Source organism: Serinus canaria, chromosome 1, assembly GCF_022539315.1.
Source record: "Serinus canaria isolate serCan28SL12 chromosome 1, serCan2020, whole genome shotgun sequence".
In the NCBI taxonomy this organism is placed as follows: domain Eukaryota; kingdom Metazoa; phylum Chordata; class Aves; order Passeriformes; family Fringillidae; genus Serinus; species Serinus canaria.
The window spans coordinates 53,726,635-53,753,806 of record NC_066313.1 but is presented as its reverse complement, the minus strand read 5'-3'; the positions used below and the strand labels follow the sequence as shown (position 1 = coordinate 53,753,806).

General features: G+C 37.5%; 1 protein-coding gene across 3 annotated transcripts in view; it reads right to left on the bottom strand.

Annotated features, from left to right (window-relative positions):
* ZC3H13 (zinc finger CCCH-type containing 13) overlaps positions 1 to 26,720 on the bottom strand; it is a 46,222-nt gene extending 19,502 nt beyond the window's left edge. The window contains exons 1-9 of one of the 3 annotated variants that reach the window (XM_050981538.1): positions 26,551 to 26,720; positions 20,500 to 20,622; positions 19,953 to 20,062; positions 14,359 to 14,470; positions 8,007 to 8,115; positions 6,181 to 6,320; positions 5,280 to 5,440; positions 3,777 to 3,974; positions 2,203 to 2,376 (exon numbers count right to left, since the gene is read on the bottom strand). In XM_050981538.1, the coding sequence (XP_050837495.1) occupies positions 2,203 to 2,376; positions 3,777 to 3,974; positions 5,280 to 5,440; positions 6,181 to 6,320; positions 8,007 to 8,115; positions 14,359 to 14,470; positions 19,953 to 20,062; positions 20,500 to 20,616 (1,121 nt within the window). In that variant the 5' untranslated portion in view covers positions 20,617 to 20,622; positions 26,551 to 26,720. Of the gene's footprint in view, positions 1 to 2,202; positions 2,377 to 3,776; positions 3,975 to 5,279; positions 5,441 to 6,180; positions 6,321 to 8,006; positions 8,116 to 14,358; positions 14,471 to 19,952; positions 20,063 to 20,499; positions 20,626 to 26,550 lie in introns of all 3 variants that reach the window. The other 2 variants (XM_050981486.1, XM_050981408.1) reach the window with 2 other exon arrangements.
* Between the last annotated feature and the right edge of the window lie 452 nt (positions 26,721 to 27,172).

Genomic DNA, 27,172 nt, shown 5'->3' with positions numbered 1-27,172 from the left:
TTTTTACAAAGCAACAGTGTCTCCTCCTTACACACTTCTAAATGCCTTTTATTGTAAGGATTGATCTTTAAACTGTTCTTAGATCCAGAAAAACCATAACCATACCTATTTAAAATGTTAGCCAATGTGAATATTTACACAAACATAGAAAACTCAAATCTGATAGAATAAGAAAATGTACACAAAATATTTCTGATCTTCAAAATTCTGTCGCCAACTAAAGATAATTCACACAACAACAAAAAATTTCCTCATAATATGCCTAACATGGACAAAATCACACTTCAAGTCTTTAGGTTCAGTAGTGGGGTATTTTTCCCTTATCAACACCAAAGTAACTTGCAAGTATCTTTTCTCATGAAATATATACTGCCCTTAACTCCACATCCCTTCTACTTCACAAAACTCCAGAGATGACAAGGGTTAAAAAGCCTCACTTGTAAAACATATCTTCAAAAATATCACTGTTTCTGAGGAAACAAGTAGCTTGCATCCCTCTAAGACGACAATTCACATGCAAATGAAACAGATAACCTGGAATTAGTAGTAAAACTTCCAAAGCAGTCAATTTAAATTTTGTCAGGGCTAGATATGACTGACAGAATCCAAAATACTTTCATGACTTACTGTCTTTAAACTAAGACTACATCTGTTTTTCCCTGGAAATCATTATTTTGAGACACAGAATTACCAAGATTGGCTTGCACGGAAAGCTTTCAAAGGTATGGAGACAAAATATTTCAAATACCCTTCCCTGCTTCTACCAGAAGGCCCATTTATCTTCCATGCTTAACATTCCCTTGCACAACATTTGATACAAGCAGGCAGTGATGAGCAAAATACTGGATGTCAAGGTTTAACCCCAGACAGCAACTAGGAACCACACAGCTGCTTGCTCACTCCCCCACCCACCCCTAGCAGGGTGGAGAGAAGAATGGGAAAAAAGTAAAGCCTGTGGGTTGAGGTAAGAACAGTTTAAAAACTGAAAGTAAAATATAAAAAAGTTCAGGTCAGCTGTCTTGGCCATGCTCCCTCCCAGTATTTTGTGTACCTGCTCATTGGCAGGGTGTGGGAAACTGTGGTAATCATTACTAAAATATCAGTGTGTTATCAGTATTGTTCTCATGCTAAATCCAAAACACACCACTGCAGTAGCTACCAGGAAGAAAATTGAAAATTAACTCTAACCCTGCTGAAACCAGGACACTGGAATAAGTTAAAAAACAGGGAAAAGAGTACAGAAGAGATATTTTGCAGACTCCATACTACTGCTCCAGGAAGAACTCTCTTCCCTATGAAGAATGCAATATAGCAAAAATATCCAGCAGTCCCATCTACCATAAAACAATCCAATGTTCTTCCAGCTGAATGGAGTCACCACAACAGCCAAACAGTTTACTTACAACTCTTTGGATTGCTGAATGGATGGGTTTTATTTTGCTTGCTTTATCAGCCTGCATGAATATGTATGACATCTGGAACTTCCCCCACACTTCAACAGTGGTGCAGAAAATAAGAATGCCTTGTTTTCCATTATACAAACATGGGACTAATACAGTAGTATTTAGCACTGCCATTCTAAACCTGAGCTTACACTCCTTCAGGCCAAAATAAGGAGCCTACTACATTTTTAATGGATGGTAAAACATTTCTTTCAAAGCCTCAAGAACTAACAGATATGATACCTTCCCTAAAACTTCCTGCAAGAAGCTTTGTCCAGTACTGTTTAGCCAGTTGTACTTGCTTCTAAAGAAAGAGGTGCAGAATCAGGTCCTGTGTATCACTTTACCCTTTCTAGAACAGAGAAACTCTGCCTGTTTCTAATGTGAAAAGTAAAATATTTTTCCATGTTCCACTTTTTAAAAAAGGGGAAGGTAAGGGAGGAAGAAAGTTCCCAAAGAAAGAAAGTTTCTGATATGAGATGCAGGCTGTCTGCATCTCATATCAGACTTCTGAAGTTCTACCTGAAGGCCAAACATTTGAGAGGAACTGATAAACGGAAACTTTCACTGTGACTTGTGTTCTTGAGGTGACAGATACCTCCGTGTAGTAACATTGATAAAAATAAAAAGGGTCTCAGAGCTTAAGTGTTTGAGGCACAAACATTCACAACAGACTCATAAACAAGCAGTCAAACCAAGAGAGGAAGTTTCCAAACCAGAAGTATTAGAGAAAATAAAATCCACAGACTTGACCTCCCACCTGCGAGAGGGTGAGAAGTTATGTTTGTGAGTGGTTGACTTGGCTGGAGCTCGGGAGGTTTGCTTTCGCCTTGCAGCAGGTGGCGAGTACTCCCTGGAAGGGGAAGAATTACTGCCAGAGTGATCTGCAGGACTCGGAGAACGTTTCTGTCTGCGGGAGCTTTCAGACGGATCCCTGGGAAACATAAACAGCAACTTGTATAACAGGGCTAAGATGGCATTAGCACTATTCTAAGAAACTACAGACACCTCCAAGACAGAACCTATGATTATCATATCAAGAGCTATGTTATACAATCATTTGTTCCACCTATGACTTCACATAGGAAGTTACCTTAAGCTAGCAAAACTCAAGAATGTAAGATATGCACAAAATTTCTTGCTACACTGGACTGTAAAAACTAGAATATGGTAAAACCAAAAAAACCTTATTGCAATTTTACCTAACATTTCATACAGTGGTAAATCAGAATTCTTACCAATGGAGAAATATTTTGCTATCTTATTAAAAAGTTTTTGTAATATCAGAACTTTATTTACGCAGCTTCAAGCTCAAACACATTTTTAAAGGCTAATCCCAGCAGCAAGTGAATGAAAGTAATCCATCAAAACCTTCAACCTATTTCACTGACCACAACTCACAGACATTTGACATTACAACTACATTTTTATTACATAGGGAAAAAAAAAGACAAAATTCCAACAGTGAGATACAAGGCTGTAGTCACCACAGCCTTGGTACTATACCTGGTTATAGTACCATGATAAGACAAGTACTGTCATGGTGCTTTCAGCACTACCTAGAATGTTCCTTTCTACTGCTTGCACCTTCCTTCCAGTAATGGAGTGTTCAATCATGAAGGAAATAAAATACTTTCAAGTAAGTATGGTGGAATTTATTTAATCAATTAAAAATACATGATTCACTGTTCTTCCAATCCTTAGTCTGCTATGCCAGTTACAAAGTACGACTTAACAACATGTACCCTACTTTCATCAAGAAAATTCAGGACATAAAAATGCAGCTCATGTATCTTGCAGCTTAAGTGGATGTGTATGCTCCAGGAATAACAGAATAGTCATAGTAATCCACCATTTTTTCAATATATAAATATGTATATATGCAAAAATGAAGCAATTCTAAAATGTCACTAGTCTTTGACAACCTCAAAAATACCTTAACCTACTGAAGATTAGGGAGAGTTTAAATGCAGACTGACAACTTGTAAAGATATTAGTCCTCTAAGATTTCAGAAAAGCATGGAACCAGAAGTGAATGACTTCAATAAAGACTTTGGCAAACAACCTGCTCCACTGGTGAAGATCCAAATTCTTGAGAAGTAATGAAGCTTTCAAAGAGACATTTTACAAACTTACTAAGTAATGCAATTACATCTACCAATCTGTTAGTTATAGTCTATCAACCCACCTACACAACATAGTGAAAATACTTCACTGAGTACTGAAAAGGTTGTTGGCAAAGTAGGTAATACCACCCTTATTATTCAGTGTTCTATAGAGTATAATTTTAAAAGCAAGGTTGGAGTTAAAAGCTAATGATGCAACATAACTTACCTCTGCTTCTCTTTTTTCTCCTTGTGCCTTTCAAAGTCACGCCCTCTTTCTTTCACGTCCCTTGCCTTTTCTTCTGAACGTTCTTTTGCTTTATGTTTTTCCTTGTGTTTTTTCCCCAGCGGAGTTTCCTCTTGTACTGGAGGAGGAGGGCTAGGGGTACGAGGACCTTTCTTTTTACTCTGGCTACTTTTAGAACTCCTATAGAGAAATTACCAGGGTGGGGGGTGGGGGTAGAAAAACGAAGAGTTGACAACTATTTCAAACAATAATTTCTCAGACAGTGACAGGAAAGTTATAACATAAAAGCCCTTCAAGCTTTTAGGATGGGATTTACCAACTCCCTTAGCAAGCACCATTCAATAGCAGAACTTGACAGAAAGGTGAATAGAGGTGGTAAAAATCTATGTTGAGCTCCTCGATTTATAGCCTTTTTTCCTGAAGGAAGTGAGCAAAAATAGGAATTGCTCTTGTTCAGAAGAACCAGTTTTCAAAGATAAAATGCCCTTACATGAACTCTGTACATCAGAAGACAAAAACCATACAGTACCTTGTCTGTTTACACTCCCACTTCTGCAATGTGATACCCCAACGACACACACAAAACTACTTAAACTACTCATGTTTTCATTTTAATGCTAACTACCTGACAGGATGAAGCATCTAAACATTCTTGAGTACACATCTCACAATATGAAACATTATGTATTTTCTGCATTATTTACCACTAAGATAAATCCTGTCAACTAGGTATCACTGCATATGTCAGTAGTACACCAGCACAGGCTAAACCATTCCTGTAGCAAAAACAATGTCATTCTGTCCCTATTTTAAAGGGAATTTTAACAAATAGGTTAAATAGGGGATTTTCCCAAACACAGATGCATCTGGTTACACTGCTACAGTAATTTCTTTCCTATCTAAAAGTTGCAAACAACAATTCAAAATACCTTATGGCCAGCAAGAACTTTAGAAGCAGGTTTGGAGACTGACTTTGGTGGCACTGCAGCCGGTTAAAATTCTCTGATTTTTACATATTTTATCCTTAATTCTTCCCTGCCCCCCCCCCCCCCAACACGTCCCTCATTTCCTATTCTCTCCTGAATTCTCAGAAATTCCCTGCTTAAAAGTCACACATTTTATCTTGAACAGTGATTTTAAACACTTCAATTTAGAGAGGCTGCTTCACAGGCTGCAGCATTTCAAACAGAAGTGTTTTCCTCTTTTCAATGGTTTGTATTTTCTCATCACCTCACAAAGATTCTGGATTCAAAGAGAAAAGATCCGCTGGTAAACCATGAAAATAATCAACTGAAAACTACATCCATATGAGAATTATCTGCATAAGATGATTCACAATGCACAATTTAGAGATCTCCTAAATTTATATAATCAGGAGCACTGAAAGGAAGGAAAATGGAAAACATTATTTATGAAAACTTCAGTAATAAATGTAAGTGTGGTTCTCTGTTCTCACTCTCTTACAAGATGCATCTACATACTGACCTCTGCTGCTCCAAAAGTGGTGAAGAGACAGTAGATGCTTTCTTGTCTTTCTTACTAGCTGAAGATGATGATTTGGGACTGGATCTTCGTTTTGGAGATTTGCTGGACTTTCTTGGTGATGGTGATGGTGATAATTTAGATCTAACCACCTCTGGAGAAATCTTGAGGGAAAGAATATAATTAACGAGTAAGATATTGATGCTCAAAAGTGTAACTGTAACTATATGCTGATATGTGTGTCAAACATGTAAATTCAGCAAGTGAGAGTATGAGAACCATGTACATCTCTACTTCAATCTCATCACATTGTTTGCAAAGAACAGCATAAAAGGAAGACAACAGATAAAGTGTGGAGGAAGGGAAAGTGATGCACTCTGTAATATGTTACAAAAACTGTAATTTAAGGGTTAAAATCAGTATGTTCACAACTAACCCTCACAATTGTCTGAAAAATAAAGAAAAATCCTTAGAGAATTTTTTTTTTTAGTCTTCCCCAAAATTTTAGAGTTTCTAACAGCTACAGCTTTGTCTCTGTCGCTCTATTCTGTTACTACTAGGCAAGCTGGAAAATGAGATTGGGGAATGCCTTGTGTTTTCCTTTACCTATTTTCTCTATTCCAGATCTTACTAGTTTTGTATCACTAAAATGAATTAATTCCTACTCATTTAATAGCTGACTTCCCGAAGGAGAAAACTTGACATCTGATCTGATGACTGATCAGATACTCACTTCAAGTACTCAAGTCACATACTAATTATATAGGTACCAGTTATTTACTATCACGTAACACAGTTGTGCATTTGTGGCCCAAAAACTTTAAGTCTTCTGAGAAACAATTACAAGCCTATGAAGTGGCTGACGACTGGGTTTTTTTTAATTTCACATTTACATAATACAAACCTCTTTTTTAATTACTATTTCCTCTCGTTTCTCCATGTTTTCCTGTTCCAATTTCATGAGTTCTCTCTGAATCTTTTGGCGCTTCATTTCCAAAGACAGCTCATGATCATAATCATAATTAACATCTCCATTATCAGAGTCTTTATTTGAAGAAAAAAAAAAGTAAATAGATTAGTAGACAATTTCTTATGAAAAATACAACAATAACATTTAGCATACTAGATGCCAACCACAAATATTTCCATGACTTTTAAGCACTGCAAAAATGGACCAAGGAAATTTGGCATTCATGCCAAATTTCTTCTCCAATTCTGTGTGCAAACCTGAAGTAATTCCAGTTAGCTCCATACAACCTGAAGTTCAACTCTAAAACTTCATTAAAAAGAACAGCTTAACTTCTTTCATGGACATTCATCCGAGGTTGCAAGGGAAACAAAGTAAACCATTTTATATTTAAATAACAAAAAAATTAAAACTGTGTGTCTTGACAAGGAGTGAAAATACACAGAGCACTACTCAGCTGGGGAACTCACATGAAACAGATTCATATAGTGATGCACAATACTAGAGGGGTCTATTTAATGCAGTGTCTTACAAATCAATTGATAACTCAATTACATGTAAACATGTATTTTAAAATAACAGAGGAGTTATGTATTAACCTTTTCATTGGATAACCATACAATTCAAGAGTTTACATCTGGTTTTACAGCATTACAACTCTTTGGTTTTCACAGTAGAAAAAATGCTATTTCTCATACCTTTTCATTAAGTCATGGACAGTTAATATCTTAAGCTTCCAACCTGGCAACTGAAATCTTACTGAAAATTGAATTTATTCACTCTCTTTATATTAATTTTGTTTATAGATATTTAAGTCTAATATTCAAAAAGCATTTTGGGAAAATATCTGTCAGAGAAAAGACAACTTCATTAAAAAGTTATTAGCTTTCACTCCCTTCCTACATACAGGAACTACATAAAAGGTGAACTTCATTGCAAACATATTCATTATATGTGAATTCCCTCAGATGGGATCAGAATTGCCTTTTTTTCTTGCAACGTTGTAACTACTTCTGAAACACAGATTCTCAAAAAACTACAGAAACACCACAGTTCAGTAGAAGCTCCTGTAACATCTCTATCAGGGGAAACCTGGACTCTTAACAGAAGTGAAACTTAGGAGAGAAAAAAAGTGCCCACAGCAACAATGAAACTTTCAGTAAGTGCTAAAAGTCCTCCAAACCCAAAAACTCCCACCCACCGACTCATACAGAAGTGACTACAAAGGTAATACAAGACACTTAGCATTCTTCAAGTATTTTTAGAACATAAATACTTCACCAATGTCCACCTTCAACTGTTGTTGTTCTAATGGAGACCTTGTTAATGACAGTTTACACTATTAAAAATTATGCAACAAAAATGGCTGACTTTTGAATTCAAAGGAGTTACACTTTCTTCTCAGACTGACAGGTTTCAAAAATACTTTAGATGCAACCTGGATTCATCTAGTGACCTTAATGTGAGAGATTCATCATGGAGTAGATTATACTAAAATTCCTCATTGCCAGTCAGGAGTGGAAAAAAAAAAGCTTGTGTTTTTAAAGCTAGTTGGTTTAACCACTGAACCACTGCAGCAGTCCAACTCAGGTAACTTGTGTTAGTTCTCCTTAAAAAAAAAAAAAATTACTGGCTACTGCATGAAAGTATTCGGCTTAGAAACCAAATCTTGAAGCATTCCACTTGACACACAGCCCAGAAACCTCACAGTTCTCTGAGGCATCAGGGGACTGTCAGTTCAATACTGTCAGTTCAATACATACCTTCTCTATTTGTTTCCCAATCCCCATTTTCCTCTTCACTTTCTGGTGTTCGCTCCTTTGTAATTTTGATATCCTCCTTTTCTCTATGTCTTCCTCGAGAGGACTCTTTCTATAAAGGGAAAAATGCTGCATTAGAGTAAACAACTTTATTTCAAAAGAAGCCTGAAGAAGCAGGTGTATTTTTACATGGTATTTTGGCTGGGTTTTTTTATAGTACTAAAAGCATTTTCCCCTTTAGACTGTTGAACAAATACTTTCCTAAACAAGCAGAGACTCCACAGGCTACATGTTCTAATGCATTTTCATATAATCAGAATGCAAATAGTAGATGAGGAAAAGAGAAGGAAGGACTCATAAAATAAGAAGGCTTAAAGTCAGGGCAAGAGTCAAGCACATTATCAGAGAATAAAGTTTAAAATAGGCACTGAAAGAAGAGATTAAGTTCTAAAGACCAGAAGTTTAATGAACACTTAAAGAGAATAATTTTAACAGCTTGAGCAAGAATTCTCAGCTGTAAATAAGAATATTTATATGCAAGGCAGATGAGCCTCAGAAGTGGAACCATTTCACTCTTCAGAGGATAAAGAATGTGGAAGGGGAGGAGATAATAAATAAACCCAGAGACTTTTGGTTGGCAGAAGAGGAAAAATTCTAAAGCAACACAATCAAATCAAGTCCCATTGACAGCTTTGTGTTTGACTTTCACAGTCTCCAAGAAAAGTCTAACTAATGCAGAAGCACCCATTTCCCATGTCCTGTGAACACCTAAGAAAGCCAGAGACTACCCGTAAAAGAAAAAAGATAATTTCAAGTCAACTGATGCTGTTCTGCTCTTGTGCCACTGCTAAATTCCAGTACAGAGCTGCATAGTTGCACCTCTGCATCTGCTGAAGCAACATTCTCTGTGTGATGTACCTGGGCTCAAGTGGAATACAGAACAAGATTTCTTCACTACTACCAAAAGAAGAAAATTCAAGCTTGAAGTATCTCAGGTAGTTAATTAAATAGGAAACCAGAACAGCAAAATCTGTCCCATAGTCCTGTTGTTCTCAGCTCACATATTGCCCTCTTTTGCTTTTCTGGGGATTCTCCTTTTCTTGGGAAACACCAAGAAAAGGAGATGCCTGAGAATTTCACTAGCTATTTCTTACTGGGATTTAGATCTTTACTTAATTTAAACCCTTAACATCACCTTAGAAACACATTAAGGAAACAAAATAAAATTGCAGTCAGTCACTCAAAAATGAGTAAAATTTTTATTTTACTTTTTATTCAGCAACAGTGTTAAAAACTTATCTCTAGTTTAGTGATGTAAATCTCTAAAATTATGCAGAAGGTCATAAGTTACTGAGTCATGCTGGCTGCTGACATCAACTGCAGAGAAGTCTACATCCACTAAGCCATCGTCTCAACATGTACTACAGACATTCAGTCTAAGGGCCAGAATTCTACTATGCCCCAAAGCAAATTACTTTAAAAGAAAATTACTCTGATGAGATCTAAAAAACTGTAAGCATAACAAGCCTTCTCTGCAACCATTCTTTTCTTTCATAACACTGTTCTTATTTTTCTAACCCACCCCCCATGAAGGCTACAGCTGTTCTACTGGGCTGTATACTTCTTCTACATACTTCAACTACGCTCTATAACATAAACAAAACCATAATTTCTTAAATATGAATACTAGCTTTTATTAATTCAACACTACCTCTTACTAGCAAACTGGAATATGAACAGTACGACAGCCTCTCTACGCCGATTTAAAAAAATCTCCCAAAGACAATTCATCAAATCCCTTGTCATCACAGAACATGCAGCAAGTCGATGCTTCAAGTCCAATTTAATAACCCATGCTAAAAATACTACACAACCTGTATGTATCATGCCTGCCTCCTCAGACTTACAAGCCAATACAAGCATCTTGCAAGCGCCTGTATTTTCTCCTTTCAGTGGAAAGATTCGGTAGTGGCACAATCATATTTCTACAGAAGAATTGAGAACAAAAACAGCTATCAAACTGAAATACTCAATATAGGGGAAGCATGGTATTTCACACTAATGTTACTTAGTTGTCAAGAAAAAAGATTTTGACAACATTGCACCTAGAAAAATAAATATCAGTTTAGAAATTGAGTATATTTTTCCAGGGGCATGCTAATCAAGAATTTAAGTTATGATGGTTTAGAACACATACCTAATTTTTCTCACTAAAAAATCTTCCACATATATCTTTTATTTTACTTGTTACACTTGTAACACATTTGATTCCCTCATACTATGGGAATGAAATATTTCCTCCATATCCTTACAGACCTTTTTTGTCTCTCCTTAACAATCCAAGAATAAACTAAGTTCCTAAAGGTTAATAGCATGACTGTCACTGGTACCTGAAGATGCTGTATATTCACTCTTGTTAACAACTTCTCTTCAGACTCTGAAAAAATGCCATTTACTAGTTGAGAACCACTACACTTACATAATTAAATGTTTATTTATTAAAAAACAATGTAGCTTGTCTTAAGAGGAAATTATTTAGTAGACTTTGTCTATGCTGTTTTCAGGCAGATGCTCACAGCTAAACATAGCAGGTGTTTAGCTGTGAGCAGCTAAACACCTGCTCACAGCTAAACACCTGCTATGGAAGGTGTTGGATAGATGTTTACAATTTCATGTTGATGTTTAGGAGAGATGCCACATAAGAAAGGGAAAAACTCATGATATTATGGCTGACTTCTGTGAGATTTTATTTAATGTCTATTCAAGTTGAAGTTCTATGACCCATGTGACCAGCACTCTACAGCACAAGACGATGTCTACTTGAATAAATTTCCCACTACTGCCACAAAAGCCTGGCCAAATACAAAAGGACTCATCCATTCTGTAAAACATGCTTCTAGCCAAGAAGTGTTACTTTGCCAACACCGATGGAAAAAACAGAAGACTGATACAACCTACAATTCTTGCATTGCAGAAATCTCAGTTTCAACCTTATCAGGTTGCACACATACATGCAGCAGCAAAATAAACTCATTCCAAAGCACAGATTCCTTTAAACCTACAGTAAGCTACAAGTATTACAGCTACAACCTTTTGGGCGAGCACAGTACTACTTTGCTCTAGGTGCAATATCTTTATAACTACTACCACGCTACAGAAACATGTAAGTAAATGAATCTGAAGTTCCCCTGACATTAAATGGTATTTGTTCCCATTTCAGAGATGGAAGACAATGCTGAGTCCTATTTCCAGTGGAAATAAAAGCTACAGTGACAAAATCCACAGATATGAAACAAGTGATACACATTCCTTACAAAAACCTTCCTAAATGTACATTAAGCTCCTCCCACTGTTTCTCCCAAATCACACACACCTTCTACATTAAGACTTTAGGTAAGACTGGTAAGACTTCATAAACACCAACGTAACTGTCTTCTCATAATTTAAAATAAAAATTTCCAACTGAATATAGTAACAGCAGGAACCTCATCTAATTATTTGTATAATGATTCATACACTAACGTACAGTACTGAAGTAATTCCAAACACAAATCCAAGAAACACAAGAACAACTGAGTTTAATGTAGGTGTCCACATAACACAGCATATTGTCTCTGCAAATAATAATACAAAGCATGAAGAAATAAAAAGGGATATAGTCTATAAACTGCCAATACAGGAAGTTTCTTCCTAAATACATACAGATTATAGTAGTTATGTCTCCAAAGAATAAAAAATCTCCTCTGAAAAGATTTTATACTAGTTATACTGTCTTAGCTTCTTGTGGAACCTATTCAGCTTTGCGTGTCTGTCTTCTGGCAACCAGACAGAATTATCATATATAACATAAATAGCATTTCCCCTTGTCACTTTCAAATTTGCCACCCTTTCTACTGGGTTAAAGTACGAATATGACGCATCTAACTCACATTCTCTCAAACATACATTACATGCATTCATCCCATGTCCTTTCTTCTCTCCAGTTTATGTCTCACCTCTTTACCCACTTCAAGAAGACCTTTGACTGTGTTTCCTTGCATACAGTTGATGACAACCAAACAGCATTTCAAATAAAACTGGACCATGAATTTCTACAGCATATTATCAATCATTTTCTATTCCATTTTTATATAACTGAACATTTGCTTCTACAACTGTGACTTCACTTGGAACACATGGTTTCATTGAGCTGTCCACAATAACTTATTTTTCTACTGTGTGGTTTCAGTTACTTTAAAAAAATTAATTCTTTTTTTTTTTTTGAATACTTTCTTCACTGTGCATTACCTTGCACTTGCCAGCACCAAGTTTCATCTGCCATTGTACTGCCAAAAACTATCTTTCCCAACCCCCATGGCATTCCTCAGACTTCAGTAATCCCAAAGTGGTTTCAAATCTGCCAAGTTTGACATTTGGGATGTCCAACTTTTTTCTACATTATTTAAAATTATAGTTCTTTAAACGAATTACAAAAGCATTCTGTGTAATTCAATTTCAACTTAATCTAAATTTTCCCTTTAGCTGGCTTCTAAACCTAAAATACTGCACCTTCTGTTCTTTGACTATCTATACATATGCCTCAGAAGTCTTCTTTCAAAACAGGTTTGACCTATATCAGGCAGTTCTCTCTTAACCACTACTCTCCATCGAAGTTACCAGTCTAGTAGGTTGGTGAAGCACAGATTTTGTCTGCAGGAATGTTTCTGATTGGTCTCTTTTTTTATTTTTAACCAAAATTATGAAATTTCTCATGGAACAAGCTACCTTTCATTATTTCAAAGTTTTCTTATCGAGCTCTGCTGTTACCCCAAAAGCTTTATTAAAATATGGAAACATAACATATTAGATCTCCACCATAACAGCAGCTCTACCAATGGAGCAAGATTTTTCTTAGCAGTTCAGTGACTTGAGTCTTCTGTCCTTTTAGATATCCTGGTTCTTTGCAAAGCAACTCTTGACGACTGTCCCTCTTCATCTATTTGTTCCAGAATATTTTCTTTGATATCCTTTATTTTGAGAGTTGCCTCCATGGAACTAAAACAAAAGTTCAGCTGTTTCCTCAATCTTCCATTTTATGGGATTGAAACAGAGCATTTTTTACTCTGCCATGTGCTTAATCTATAAATAATTCTTTGATACATTAACACTAATTCTCCAATTCCTTTAGATTCTTGCTTCCAGTTCACTTTCACTTCGGTTTTAGTTGTTTAAGAGTATTTTATTATTACATTAAGAAAACACTATAAAAAGCAAGGTTAACTAATCAAAAGTAAGAATTACATCAAAATTAGAGTTGCACCAGGACAGAAGTTACAGCAAATTTTTAATGACGGTTGGAAAAAAAAAATTTTCCCACCAACCATGTACTCAATAACTGAACAGTTTATTCAAACTATTAGAAAATAAAAGAAACACATTTCAGTAAAAAGATTGAGGGTTTACAAAAATTAACAGCAACTGAAAACATGATTGGAAGGTAAGCCATTCTGTTAAATTTAATGATAGCAGCTGCTGCTGATTTATTTACAGCTGACATAAGAGATTCATTTTACACAACAAGTAGGAACAGACCAAGAGGAAATGATAGAACATTGTCAATACCTGCAGAAGCAAAACTGATTTTTTTACAAATAAAACCTTTTAAAAATTATTCATATGAATATGGTCTTAAACATGGTGCAGGAACACAGTGGTGCTATTGCTACAAAGGTACAGGGCCACTCTATGAACTCTATCCCTATTTGTTTGTAACATCAGAAACAGATAACACCATTTAAAAATAATTAAATTTTGATATTTGAGGGCCACAGGGTTGCAGAAAGATGTTTACAAAATAAGAACATAATGAATTTTTTGCAAAATCCATTAATTAAGCAGTTGGGGTGGCTGATGAGTACGTGAAGGGGAGGGCAAAATGAACCAGCACAATCATAACTGCATGGTTTCATCAAAAGCAAATTTGGGGTGAACAACTTAAGTTGGGATGCATGTATACAAGGGATATGAATAAGTGTTGGGGGAAAAATAGTGGATGACTGAAACAATGGTTAGTATACTTTCTTGGTAATAAAGAGTCTGCACTGTTATTAAATACCTGTTTATCAGTATTTATAACACATTTTAAGTCTGTGGGGTTTATAAAATCATTGGGAACCAAAAGACCAGAAAGCACTACAAAATTGCAAAATAGTACAATTGTTAAGACACTTCATAACAAAAAATCTGATATGCTATGTACAAAATGATCAGTTCCTTAAAACATTTTCAATATTACAAGTCACAACAATAAGGTTTCTAGGACACACTGCTCAATTGTTACTGAGGGATTCTGGAGCTCTGCAAACTCCACTCTTACCCTAACAGGAGAGGATGATTCCTCTGTACTTCGTTTCTGTGGCTCTGCCTCAACATCTTGACGTTTGTTCTTCATTCTTTCCCGAAGATCTCCAGTGGGTCTTTCTGGTGACCTGTATAATACAGAAACAAAATATAACCAGTTCTACGGGACTATTTTTAAAGGAATATTATCTTTTAATTATTATTTTATTAGTATATCCAGAAAAATCTAAACCTCCCACCCAGAGGCAAAGGGGATGAGTAAGAAAATATTCCATTCTAAAGGGCTTAAGCATTATAAAAACCCCAACCCTTTCAGAAAGTCAAGGAAGACTTGACTCTAAGTAGAAAATATATTTGTATGTATATATGCCATTACTCAGTTATTACTCTAGATCAGCTTCCCATCCAGAATAAATAACCTTTTTCTGACCATCATGCAGATGTGTTTTGTAATCACTCCTACCAAATATTTGACGATTTAGCCTTCTCCTTAATCTAAGCTGCAACAACTTTTTATATTACATAAATATAAGTGTCTCTCTATATATTACATATATATATCTATATATGTATCTATATATCTATATATATAGATATATATATGTAAAATCACAATTAATGCAGAATCAAACTACTATAGACTAGCAATGACAGTCACAGAGAAGCACAACTCTGAATGTGGATGAAATCTGCAAGCAGAGATATCATAAGCACCATCCTCCCATGGTCTAGGTGAGGCTGCTACACAGGAAAACACTGCTGCAAGACCATGAACCAGAAAGTAACTCCTGGAGGCCTCTTCCATTTTCCATCGTGCACTAACACCTATTTCATTATTTAATTACAAAATACTGAATGAACTCTGCTAGTCGTGCAACTTTACGATATAGTTCCTGTAAATGATATCACTGTGATGTGGGAGGAGGAACATCCTACACTACTATAACTTTGTCACCTCTTAGTATGGATTCATGAGTTCATTCACCCCTTACGTGTTAGAAGAGAATAACCATTGCATTGGTGAGGCACTGGCACAGGTTGCCCACAGAACTTGTGGATGCCCCATACCTGGCAGTGTTCTAGGCCAGGCTGGATGGGGCTCCAAACAACTTGCTGGAGTGGAAGGCGTCCCTGCCCATGGCAGGGGGGATTGGAACCAGATGATCTTTAAGGTCCCTTCCAACACAAACCATTCTGTGATTTTATGATTCAAACAAATTCCTAAGCTAAGGGAATGTAGGAATTGTTTCAGATGATCTTTCAGTTCAAGAAAACAAATTTTCTCTTCATATACATTTGTCTTGATACTGAGTTTAGTACTTCTGTGATGGCTGTTAGCTGTAATTATAGAGTCTTCTGTGAAATGGTTGTATACAAGTACTACATCTGTGCCTATCAGTTGACACTAAAGAATCACAAAGAGCTACTAATGCTGTCTTTTAGAAAACTTATACGTAATATATGAATAATGAAATTTGCATTTTTTTTTTTTTCAGACTGAGTAAGTTTCCATTGAGAAAGTAATTTCTCCCACTCTTCCTGTCACATTATACATAAAGGGTAAACTTTCACAGTCAATGATTAAAAATTTAATACCATTTCATTTTCTATATGCAAATATCTGAAAAAGTAATTTTTTTCCATTTCCTCCTCTGCATTATTTCCTATATTTAATTGTTTAAACTGCATCACAGGGTTAAATGCATGAGGACCTACAGAGACAAAGATCAGTGACTGCTCTCATTTTTAATAGTATTTAATTCTCCATGAAATTGTAAGAACAGGTCAATCTAGATCAGAGGAAATGTATAGAAGAGTAGAGCTCTGCTTTTTTCATCACTAAGGATCAAATAATAGCCAGCATACAAATATTAATAAGTGATCTTCTTTGCACACGTGACTATATGATTTTCAAAGTGTCTGGATTTAGTAAAGGTTACGATTCAAAGTATTTTCCCCTCCCTCAATATTAAAAAGGTAATAATTTGCATTACTAAAACTCTCTGAACCAACCATCAGCTATCTCAACAAATAAACTGTCTTTCAGCATTAAAGTGCAATTCAACACCTTAATTTTTAATAATATTTAAGCCACAAATATAAAGGATTTGGATTAGTGAAACTGAAACTTAAGCTAAAAGGCAGAAAGATTATCAATAATGTATTTGTAATATTGTTCCTTGAGAGGAATACCTTCAGGAAAAAATCCCATTAGCTGAAGGAGAAAGCAAGAGAACATCACTAAGTGCAGCTCATGTACCTTATAGAGTGACATCTGACATTCTAATACTTTTTTATTTTTAAGTTACAGTTAAAAAATAAAGTATCTACACCAATTGGATACAAAGTATCCAATTTTTACCCCCAATTAAAAAAATTTTTGTTCCCTCCCACGCTGAAAAAAAGGTATTGTGCTAAAGCATTATTCAAATCTACTTAAATATTAGAAAAGCTATGAAAAAACCCACAGAAATTTAAAAAGTACACATTCAGGGCTGGAGTTTGCTGGACAATTTTTTGTTTGGTTTTGCCGTCACAGGGTCAGCTTTTTTCAGCTTTAGGAGAACACTAAAGCAAAGTCAAGGTAATCACCCTATCTCTCCTTCCCCAAAAGACAGCATAACCCACAAAAAACTCTAATAAAGTAAGACTGACAATTAGTCAAATTTTAAGAAATAATTACTCAGGAAGCTATGACTGTTTTCAGATGCTTTGGCTGAATGCATAGAAAAACAAGCTGGTCTACTAGCTAATTTTTCTTTTATGTGTACCACAGCTTCATTTCTACGTTAAGTTTCCCCAGCCCACTCCAAAAGGGATCTTTGGTTATTCCAGGTCATGCTCAAAGACTGTTGAACTTCAACAGATCATGACAAATTACCTCTGCAGCTTAAGACGATGTGGCTAGACTGCAACTGCCACAGAACCTTTTCCACAAAAGGCATTATGCAATTTCTTTTTAATATTTTGAGCTGGGCCTATCTTTTAAATAAGATCTGAAATGAAGAATTTCCTCATTTCAAATTCTAAGGCAGTTAAATGATTTCAAACAGCATTACTTCCTGCAACAGTTCAGTTCTCCATGTTCAAAAGCATTCAGGAAATGCACATTCATAACAGTGCCTTCATTTGCTCCTGTACTTCTTACTTACAGTGTCAGGAACAAGCATCCAGCAACAGGCACACCTTGCAACACACCTACCTGAGGATACCTCTGTGTGCCTGTGTGAGAGCACACACGTGCAAAGAGGCAGATGAACAATATTTGTGTATTATGTACATGTTATAACTGTTCAAAAAATACTGCCCTGTTTTCCAGCTTCCCATATTTGAAACTTTCAAAATCCATACATTCTTTCCTAGTATGACTGCTGGCTTGGTTTGGTTTTTAAATGCAGTATGATGATCCCAAAAAAAAAGGACCAGTCAGACTAAGAAAAGGGCCCAGCAATGGCACAGATTCCAACAATCACATGAAGGAGCCAGCCAGGAAGCTGCCAAGCAACTAACCAACAATCTATAAGTGCAGAAAGAGAAAAATTCCTCATGGGATAACATGTTTAAACACAACTCTTAGTTAGCTTCTACTTAATTCTGATATTGGGAAGACTGGCAGGTCTAATACTGAATTCTCAATACTATCATCAAGTAAGCTTCATGTAAAAACATGTTAAGTTTTATTTTTATAGCAAGATTAAAATTCATGCTGTGAGAAACAGCACTAGTGCTAAAATGGAACAATTTTTATCATACTTCAGAATCAAGTTTTCCTACAGTCTGCTGATGTTTTTAACCATGGGAGGCATTATGGTCAGACAAAACCATTAACAACAGGATTGACTGCAGGCAGGTGTGGAACTTGAGGCAGAAGGTATGGAGACAGAAAGACAGCAAGACATGCTTTGTCCTACCCAGCTCCTTGCAAAGCAGACGAGACCTCCCTGGCAGGTGTGACTGAACATATGCACACACGCTGCCATTCTGCTATCCCAGATACTTGAACAAGAATATTGCTTGAACTGAACTGATGCAGAAGCAGCATTAGTTTGGCTTGCCTGAAGCCAATAAAATTGCATTTGAAATGCCTGGATAACATTTGTGAAAATCTCTCTAATGTTAAATGGCATGAAAATGCCACCACTTTATTATGTATATATTATGTACCAGCTTTTTCTATGCCTGGCCAAGAGCTATTAGTGGAAGCTTTTGAAGACAGGCACAGCTCTTTCATTTATCTGTTTTGGGGGGTGTGTGGGGGTGGTGGGCTTCCTCCCCCTTTTTACTTTTAAGAACACTTTTATCAAATGCTGAATGTGCCAAGCAAATAAGCAGGAACGTTTGTCCTTTGACTTTTCAAATAGTCCTAGTAAAAAAGTTAGCAATAAGAAGGAAATAAACGTTTTTCTTAAATGTCAGTGGTGACAGTGAAGCAGAAACACAGCTTTAATCATTAAAAGAAATGTCACTTTTCTTCAAATGACCAAACAAAACTACGCATTGAGTGTTCCAAACACTAAAAGCAAGGAGAAAGTGACATTTCAACTGTTTTAAAATTTAATCCCTACCAGTAAATCACTTACTTTATTCATTTGGAACATTCAGCGCAAACAGAGTAAAATTTTTTACACACCAAAAGAAACATTAAATTCAGTATTATGTATTTTGTATCCCAGCTGCCACCACCTTAGAAGCAATGGAAGATCAAACAAAGTCAAGATCATCCTAAGAGCAAGCCATATGAATAAGAAAAGGAACCAAACACAGAACCCTAACATCAGGCCAACCTTCCTTTTGTTGCTTTACTTTTTGGTGCTTCAGTGTGCCCCTCCATAATCTATAGGTAAGCTGGCATTATGGAGGACAGCTGTTTGTAAATTGTGAAGCCTTCACAGAAAGAGATACTATGCTAAAACCATAACATCTTTATGTCTTTTATAGGAAAAACACTACAAATTTACTGCCATACTTGGCTTCAGATAAGTTCGGTGTCATGCCACACAAAGGACAGTTGAAAAAAAAAAAAGTTTTAGAAACACATGAAGACACATATAATAAAAAATATTCTCTTTTGAAGAACTAGGTAACTTTTTTGATCTCCCCCTACAATACATGACATTTTTCAATATCTGATAGATAAAGTCACAAAGCCATGTTTTGAAGAGAAGTGTTTTCTCACAACATGAGAGAAACGATAGACATTCATCACATAACATAGCAAAGGCAGAAGGGCTGTGAGTGTGTGCACTGCTGTAAGTAATTGCAAACCAGCATTTTAGTACAGGACAGAAAAGTATACCAGAAAGCTGCAGTGACACTATGCCAAAACAAAAAAGTACTAAGGTACTTAACTTCCTATTTCAAGTAATATATAGTTAATCTGCATCCAGTTGACTATTTATTTTTTAAAGCTGTATACACACAAAAATCCTGCACATTGCCAAAATAATTGTTTTAAGCAGCTTCATAAGGCAATTGGTTACTGATATAACACACAATTAGGCACACCATAGCATTTCACTTGAAAAAAAAAACCCAACAAAACAAAAGACAGAGTTGCAAAAGCTATTTTCCTACAGCATGTGAAGAATTCAAAGTGAGTTCTTGATTTACCTTCTATAACTGCTGCTATAGCCTTTACCTCGTGGTGAAGGGCCATGTACGAATCTACATGTGTTCCCATAGAGGCAGTTGCCAGTCTTCAGCCAGTTACGGCACTGTGTCTAAGAGACAGACATTACTGGGTGAATTTCACACTCCTTTCTGGAAATACCATTGGTGTGAGTGTGGCAGAACAAACAAATGACTCCACATTAAGTCCCATTTATCTGCAATTTCTGTCCACCAGTAATATATATTGATTAAAAAAAAAAATCAACAAAGAGCATCAGGTCTGGCAGAGAAAAATTTAGGTTGGTGGAAATATTATTCATATGCACAGTACTACTGCTGCATCCAGAAGCTGGCACAACACACGGTATTTGAAAATTCTAGTATTAGCCTGTTGAACATCCATGTGTTAAGGAGTTCTTTTCACCTTTACTTAACCTCAGTAACATCTAAGCATTTGCTGCTTTTGAGCTACTCTTTCCCACCATATAAATCCTGGAAAAGAAGATGCTGGGGTGGGGAGGAAAAGAAGAACACTTTTACAACTCACCTCTGCAGTACTTCCAGTGCTGGGTCCAAGCCTTTCAAACACACTGGGTCTTCGGGATGTGCTATCGGATATGGTCTTGGTATTTTCCACTGTGACCTTCCTTCTAATTTTTGACATTTTGTACTACTTCAACCAAAAAAAAAAGCAAAACTGTAAAATCCTTCAGTTTGGGGCTTTGACACTGAACTCACATGAATAAAATAGTACGAAATACATTGCAAGAGTTGCTGCAGAGGTGATGAAGAAAGAAAAAGAAGTCATAAATGAGTGAAATGTATCTAATAACATGGAATGCTTCTGACTTGAAGTAGTCAGCTGAACACCAGTAATGATAACTTTTCATTTCATTTCATGACCTGCTTTGGATTCTTCAGATTCCCCTTGGGAAAGATCATATGACATGTTATTCATTTAGGCAGCAAACACCACAGAGGACAAATGCTTTCTTTCATCGTATATTTTTGGTGCACGAACTCAAGTGACTTAAAGTGAATAAAACCTTTAATGTTATTTCACCAACCTCTCAGAAACCTGTTCCAACCACTAAAAACACCTCCCAGTTTTTAAACAAATTTTAAAAAAATGAGAGCTTTATATTTTTTCCCCCTTGTTGTGCATGACAACATACTGAAAGCCACCTTGCTATCATCCACAGCCTGTGTTTATTATCAGTCTGATCTCTACAACTATTTGGAATTACATGAGTTTAGGAAAAAAAAAAAACCAAAAAAAAAACCCGAACAACTCCATAATGATGATGTACTTCTTAATCTGCTCAAAAAGTAGCTCCTTCTCATTAAGAAAAACAGATTAAACAGATTTTAAAGGACATACAGCATAAATTCATAAATTTGATAAACAAGAAGTCACAATTGATCTTACCTGAGAAAGGAAGGAGTTATAGTGGAAAAAAAACAAACAAACAAACCATAATTCAAGAAAAAAAAAAGGACCATATATATTTAGGACTACAGACAGATTGTACAAAAAGGGCAAAGTGGGCCTCAAAACTAATGTCCATTCCTTACATTCTATTTGATGAAAGCAAAAATAAAATCAATTTGGGAACATTTGCCAGGTGCTCAGCAATTTATATACAGCTCAAAAGCACACCTCTTTGCTGTACTACAATGTGCCATCACCCTCATTAATCAGCAGATCATGATTAGCCAGACCCTAATCTCCTACCCTTCTGCTCCTAGGCACAGCACACGTCACCACATTTAGAATACACACACTTAAACTATCTCATACAAAAACAGGTTACAAATGACAAAATTCATCCATATAGCCAGAGTAATACACATTTAAACTAGCATCCACCAGAAAGGATTAATACACATTTTCACCATCTGATCAGCAATATGTTCCCGCAGTTTCCATAGGGTAAGGTTACATTTCAGAGAAACAAAATATTATCATGTAAAAACACAGACACTTCATTATCTGAACCCTACAGTTACTTCCATGACAAGATTTCCCTAGGAGTCTGACACCTGTGCACTTTCTACAAACAAATGCTGTGCTGAAGCTCTTGTGAAGCACTGTAGCTCCTTTATAAACAATGGAAGAAAGAAATCTTACACTGTCTGTTTGAGATTTCTCAGTAGACCTCTGCTCTACTGACTCCTTCTCCAAGCCCCTGATTATCTGAAGAATTTTATCTCATAAAAAAGGTTCAGATAATCAAGACATTACCAAGATGTTCAGGGAGGGTAGAAGTTAACCATATGGTGTATACCAAACATTAAAAACAATGGTTAACATCAATTAGTGGAAGCAGACAGTCAAACATTAGAATTTCCAGTAGTATGAAATTATCTGGGTTAGTAAGAACTGTGGGGAACAGAGATTTGTAGAAAGATCTAATTGAATTAGAGAATTGAGTAATACAACAGCAGATGAAATGCAAATAAATATAATGCAATGCACACAAGGAGAAATGATTTTGTCAAAATATTTGATGAGACCAAATTAGTCCAGTCTTCTGAGAAAAATAATTAGGAGTCATTGTGGACAGCTCAATGTGCAGCAATAGTTTAAAAAGTCTGACAGGATAAACCATTAAAGTTAGAAAGCAAAACAATACCACATCTCACCTAGCTGAGTGCCCTTCCATTTCAGGATTCTCAGAGAATTTCAGAAAAAAACTACTAAATTTCTACAGTTTCACACAGTCACATTCTTTCTATAGAAGATATAAAAATTAACTGACACATGCAAAAGCATTTTTAATACGACAATCATATAAAAAATGCCTAATTTGAATTCAATATTTACAGTTAAAAGAGCCATATCTGAAATAAAAAGAGTTAGATAAATGGCAATGGCATAGGGAGAAGGTTCAACACATGAAGGACAGATGAGTCTAATACACAAGTACACACTGACATCGTAGCAGCATACAGAAAAATCACATTCATTTTGCCTCAATTCCAATGTACTTTTGTTTTCAAAGAAACAGAGGCAAAACTTTCATTTTAAATGTTAATTTTTACCCAGCATTTAGTGCCTTCTTGGAATTAACTTGTATAGGAAGTTATGATGATGACTAGGCTAAAAAGGATAGTTACAAACATGGAAAGGATGAAGAAGCAACATCATCCTAACTGAACAGACAATTTAATTCCAATGGTCTTTTCCCCTGTATTTTTGCAGATGGAAATTAAGAATAATACCATTCAACCCTAAATCTTCTAAGGTTTGTAAAACCCCCTATTTAAAAAAAACAAAACAACTTAAAATGAGAAACAAAAACCTGTGCTATTTTGGGTAGCAATCTGTCAATTCTAACCTCAAAGTCTGGCCCCTATCTACCAGTTTACAATTAACAACAGATCCTTTATTAACAGAAGAGATATTTCATGATAGATTGCTCTAAAGAAACAAACCCAGCATGCTGGGAGTGCACAGCATATTATTTTCTGTATGCACACATTATCCCATGAGGGCCTCACTCGTGTAACAAGAACTGCAATTCCACTGCTCAGTGAATATAGATGTTATGAAAGGCTGCAGGATTAGAGTCCAGACACATTATTCTGAGGCAAATTGAGGAATTTCACTTTGTCAAACTATGCATTTCAGAGACTGTGTTTGCAAATGCAGTCAGTCCCATTTTCATTCTTTGAGGACCAAGTGAGTTGGAAAAACCAAGAGACTATTAAAATAATATTGAAAACCTCAGATGGATAATGACAGGTTTTTTTTTTGTTTCTGAGAAGGTTCCTCCTTTTGTTCCATAAACAAGTACTGTAAGGGGAAAAAAATATGTGTTTAATTTCCAAATTTCTCAGACTGCACATGAATGGACAACCAAGAACAATTTAAATGGAACATCCCATAAAGATTTCCCTTCTGAAACATTTCACCTCCTGCTGTTTTACCACTGATGATCACAGCCCTGCTATCAATCCCACGCTGATGGCCAGTGCAGTGACTTCCCATCAGATGTCTATGACTCTGAATTACCATCTCCATATAAAACACTAATGTGGGATTAGACAGCTGTGAGTACCAGTGTGGACTGAGCCTTAAGCACTCTCAACATTTCAAATAATTACTACCACGATTAAAAAAAAAAAAAAAAAAAAAAAAAAAAAAAGTCTAGGTAGAATATTATACACTACTCTATTTTGGGTACATGACATTGCACTGCTGACTCTACTGAGGGGCACTAAACTTTCTGTTACTTCTGAAACAGAACAAAGTTTCTAAAACTAAGCAAAGTTAAAGTTAACTTCCTCAAATAAATTCTATACCTAAAATTTTAATGGTAAATTATCACTTTTCCATGCAGAAATAAGAGCCATAACAGCCTTTAAAATAAATTAGAAATACCATAACACTAGGATAACTCATTCACAGATGCATCTATGTTATTCTTTAAAGGAAGTAACTTTCCCAGGGTGAGAGACAATCTGTTAATGACATTAATTACAACAGCATTTGAAGGAGAACATATCACAGTGTTATTTACATGATTCATCTACAATGTGACAGACTTGAGAAAAGTGAGTGCACCTATTGAGCACTGACCAATGAACTGAAATCTATGAGGCATGATATGATTGACAGCATTCACTGAAATTCTGTAATTTTTATTACCAACATTCTTATATTTTGGTGTCAAGCATGCTTAACATTTTTCTTCAAAATTAGTGTGATACCACTTAAGTCATCATCAAGAGATATCTGAAACGCCTGGTTTTCTGTTAGAAAAACCTAATCCAGCCCACTAAAAAGTGAATCCTGAAGGATTCTACAGGAAAACTTGAAACTGAGATGTAACAGAACAAAAGCAAAGTTCGAAAACAAGAAAACATTTAGGGAGATTAAAAATCTCTTTAGGAAGTCCAAGACATCACTCATAAGCATGTCAATGTCTGCACATGCACACCACACCACACACAAGCTACGCACAACATCACTTCAGAAAATCCTACCTGTGAGGAGACAAATAATATGCCATTTCGAATAACAAGTGAAATTACTTCAAAGTCCTATAGATGTTCAGGTATAAACTCATTATTAACACTCCGTGATAAACTAAATATGCGTTGAAAACTGAATAACAGCTTTGAGAATGACTCCCTACACTTTTTAAAATTAAGAGCTTTTACCTGAAAATATTTTTTGGGTCCTATTACAATGTTAACATGTCCATGTCACATCGCTAATAAAACAGTGGTATTTGAAGAAGGTCCAGGGGTTTACTACCTAAAAATATTACTAAAAATGGTAAAATGCATTCATAATGAACCTTCCAAAAGAGAAGTCAAATACTCACACAGAGAAGCCTGTTAGACAGAAAACTAGAAATTAATCCAAACTGAAAAACTTCTTGCTGGTAACCCATCACCATAGTAACTTGAACCTATCCCTCTAATTTCAAGTATGGTATTCTCCATTAGTAGCAATAAGCAACTGCTAATTATGTTTGCACAAGTACAAAATTATGGTTGGCTTTCCACAGGTGAATAAAAACATCAGGCCCCAGTACCATATCAGGAAACATAGAGTATTCCACGCCTTGTCTAACAAAGTCTTCACACCCAAAGAAGATGCTTCCCCAGACTAAGGGACAGTCTGTGAAGACTGGTGTGGACAGGTCCAAGTTCACTCTGCCTTAGTATCCAGCTTGCTGGATACACATTGCCTCCAATCTGTGAGCTGGATCAGCACATTTGCATGCCATCACTCTCAGCAAACATGCTGGGAAGCAGGGTGTATTATCTCGGGCACAGCCACAGAAAGCCACACACCTTTAGTTTTCAGGTGCATTGGCTGAGTCTGTCCACTCCCGTCTGCACAAAGGAACCGTGAGTGTTCCATCACCAGCCCAAGATCCCTCAAAGCGCTGTTTGCTAACTCACTGAAAGCCAAACACCTGACCTTCAAGCACTCTTGCAGAAGGTTGACAAGAGATCAACGGTGGAGTGAGAATTCATCGAGAAGCCAAAGGCGAGGCCCTGAGCAGACCGCCCACAACACACTAACCCAACGTGCCCGGCTACAAGTTCTGGAAGGGATGGGAGTTAGCTGTAGGCGCTACCTGAAGGGATGGTGATGCATGAATTCATACAAGAGAAATTAGTAGTCTCTCTTGAGCACACAGAGCAGAACCTATTTTACTGCCAGAAAGGGGGAGAAGAGCACTACTGAAGTGGAAGAAAAAAAAAAAACAAACAAAACCAAAATCTGACCAAAAACCCCCACGATCAGGGAATATCCGACTATACGGGAAGCAGACTCCAGCACGACCACCGACTGACGGAAGGGCACCCCGGGCACACGGCGGGATGGCGCCTCCGGGCGTTCACCTTACCCCTCTTCGGGGAGCCCCCCGTGGCCGTCGGCCCCGCACCAAGCCGGGCGAGACCGCGGCCCTTCCCCGCCGCTGCGCTTCGCAGGCCGAGCGCGCCAGAGGCCCGGCGGCCACGGGCCGGGGCCCAGGCTCGGGCCGGGGGGAAGGGAACGCGGGGGAACGCAGGGTCCCGCCCCGCCTCTCCGCCCCACCCTCCGCGCCCGCGGCCGCCCCGCCGCACTCACCTGCTCCTTGCGCTGCCGCGCCGCTCCCCGCCGCCTCCTCCGCCGCCGCCCGGGGCGGAGAGGGTGGGAGGGGGCGAGGGGGGGGTCCGTCCTCCCGGGCCTGAGCGCGGAGCGGCGCGGGCAGGAGGGGGAGGAGCGCGCGGAGCGGCGCGCGCCCCCGCGGACCCGCCGCTCCCGCCCCGCGCGCCGGGACAGCCGTCGTGGGAGCGCCGCCGCCGCCACCGCCTCCGCGCGCCCTTCCCGGCGGCCCTCGCGCCGCCCGCGCCGCCGCCGATGATGACGACGATGACGACGGCGATGACGTCGCAGCTGGGAGGGCGGTGGCGGGAAGGGCGGAAGCGGCAGCGCCGCCATCTTGGGGTGGGCGGGGCAGACGCCCGGCTCCGCCCCTGGGGAGGGCGGGGGCGCTGGGGCAGGAATTCCGTGAGGAGTGGCTGAGGGAGCTCGGAGAGTTCAGCCTGACGGAGGTTCCGCGGGAGCGTTTTCGCTCCCTGCAACCACCCGAAAGGAGATTTAGGCAGGTTTTCTCCTGGCAACAAGTAACAGGACGAGAAGACATGGTATTAAAGTGCACCAATGGAGGTTCAAGTTGTGCATGAGGAGTAAAATTCTTCATAGAAAG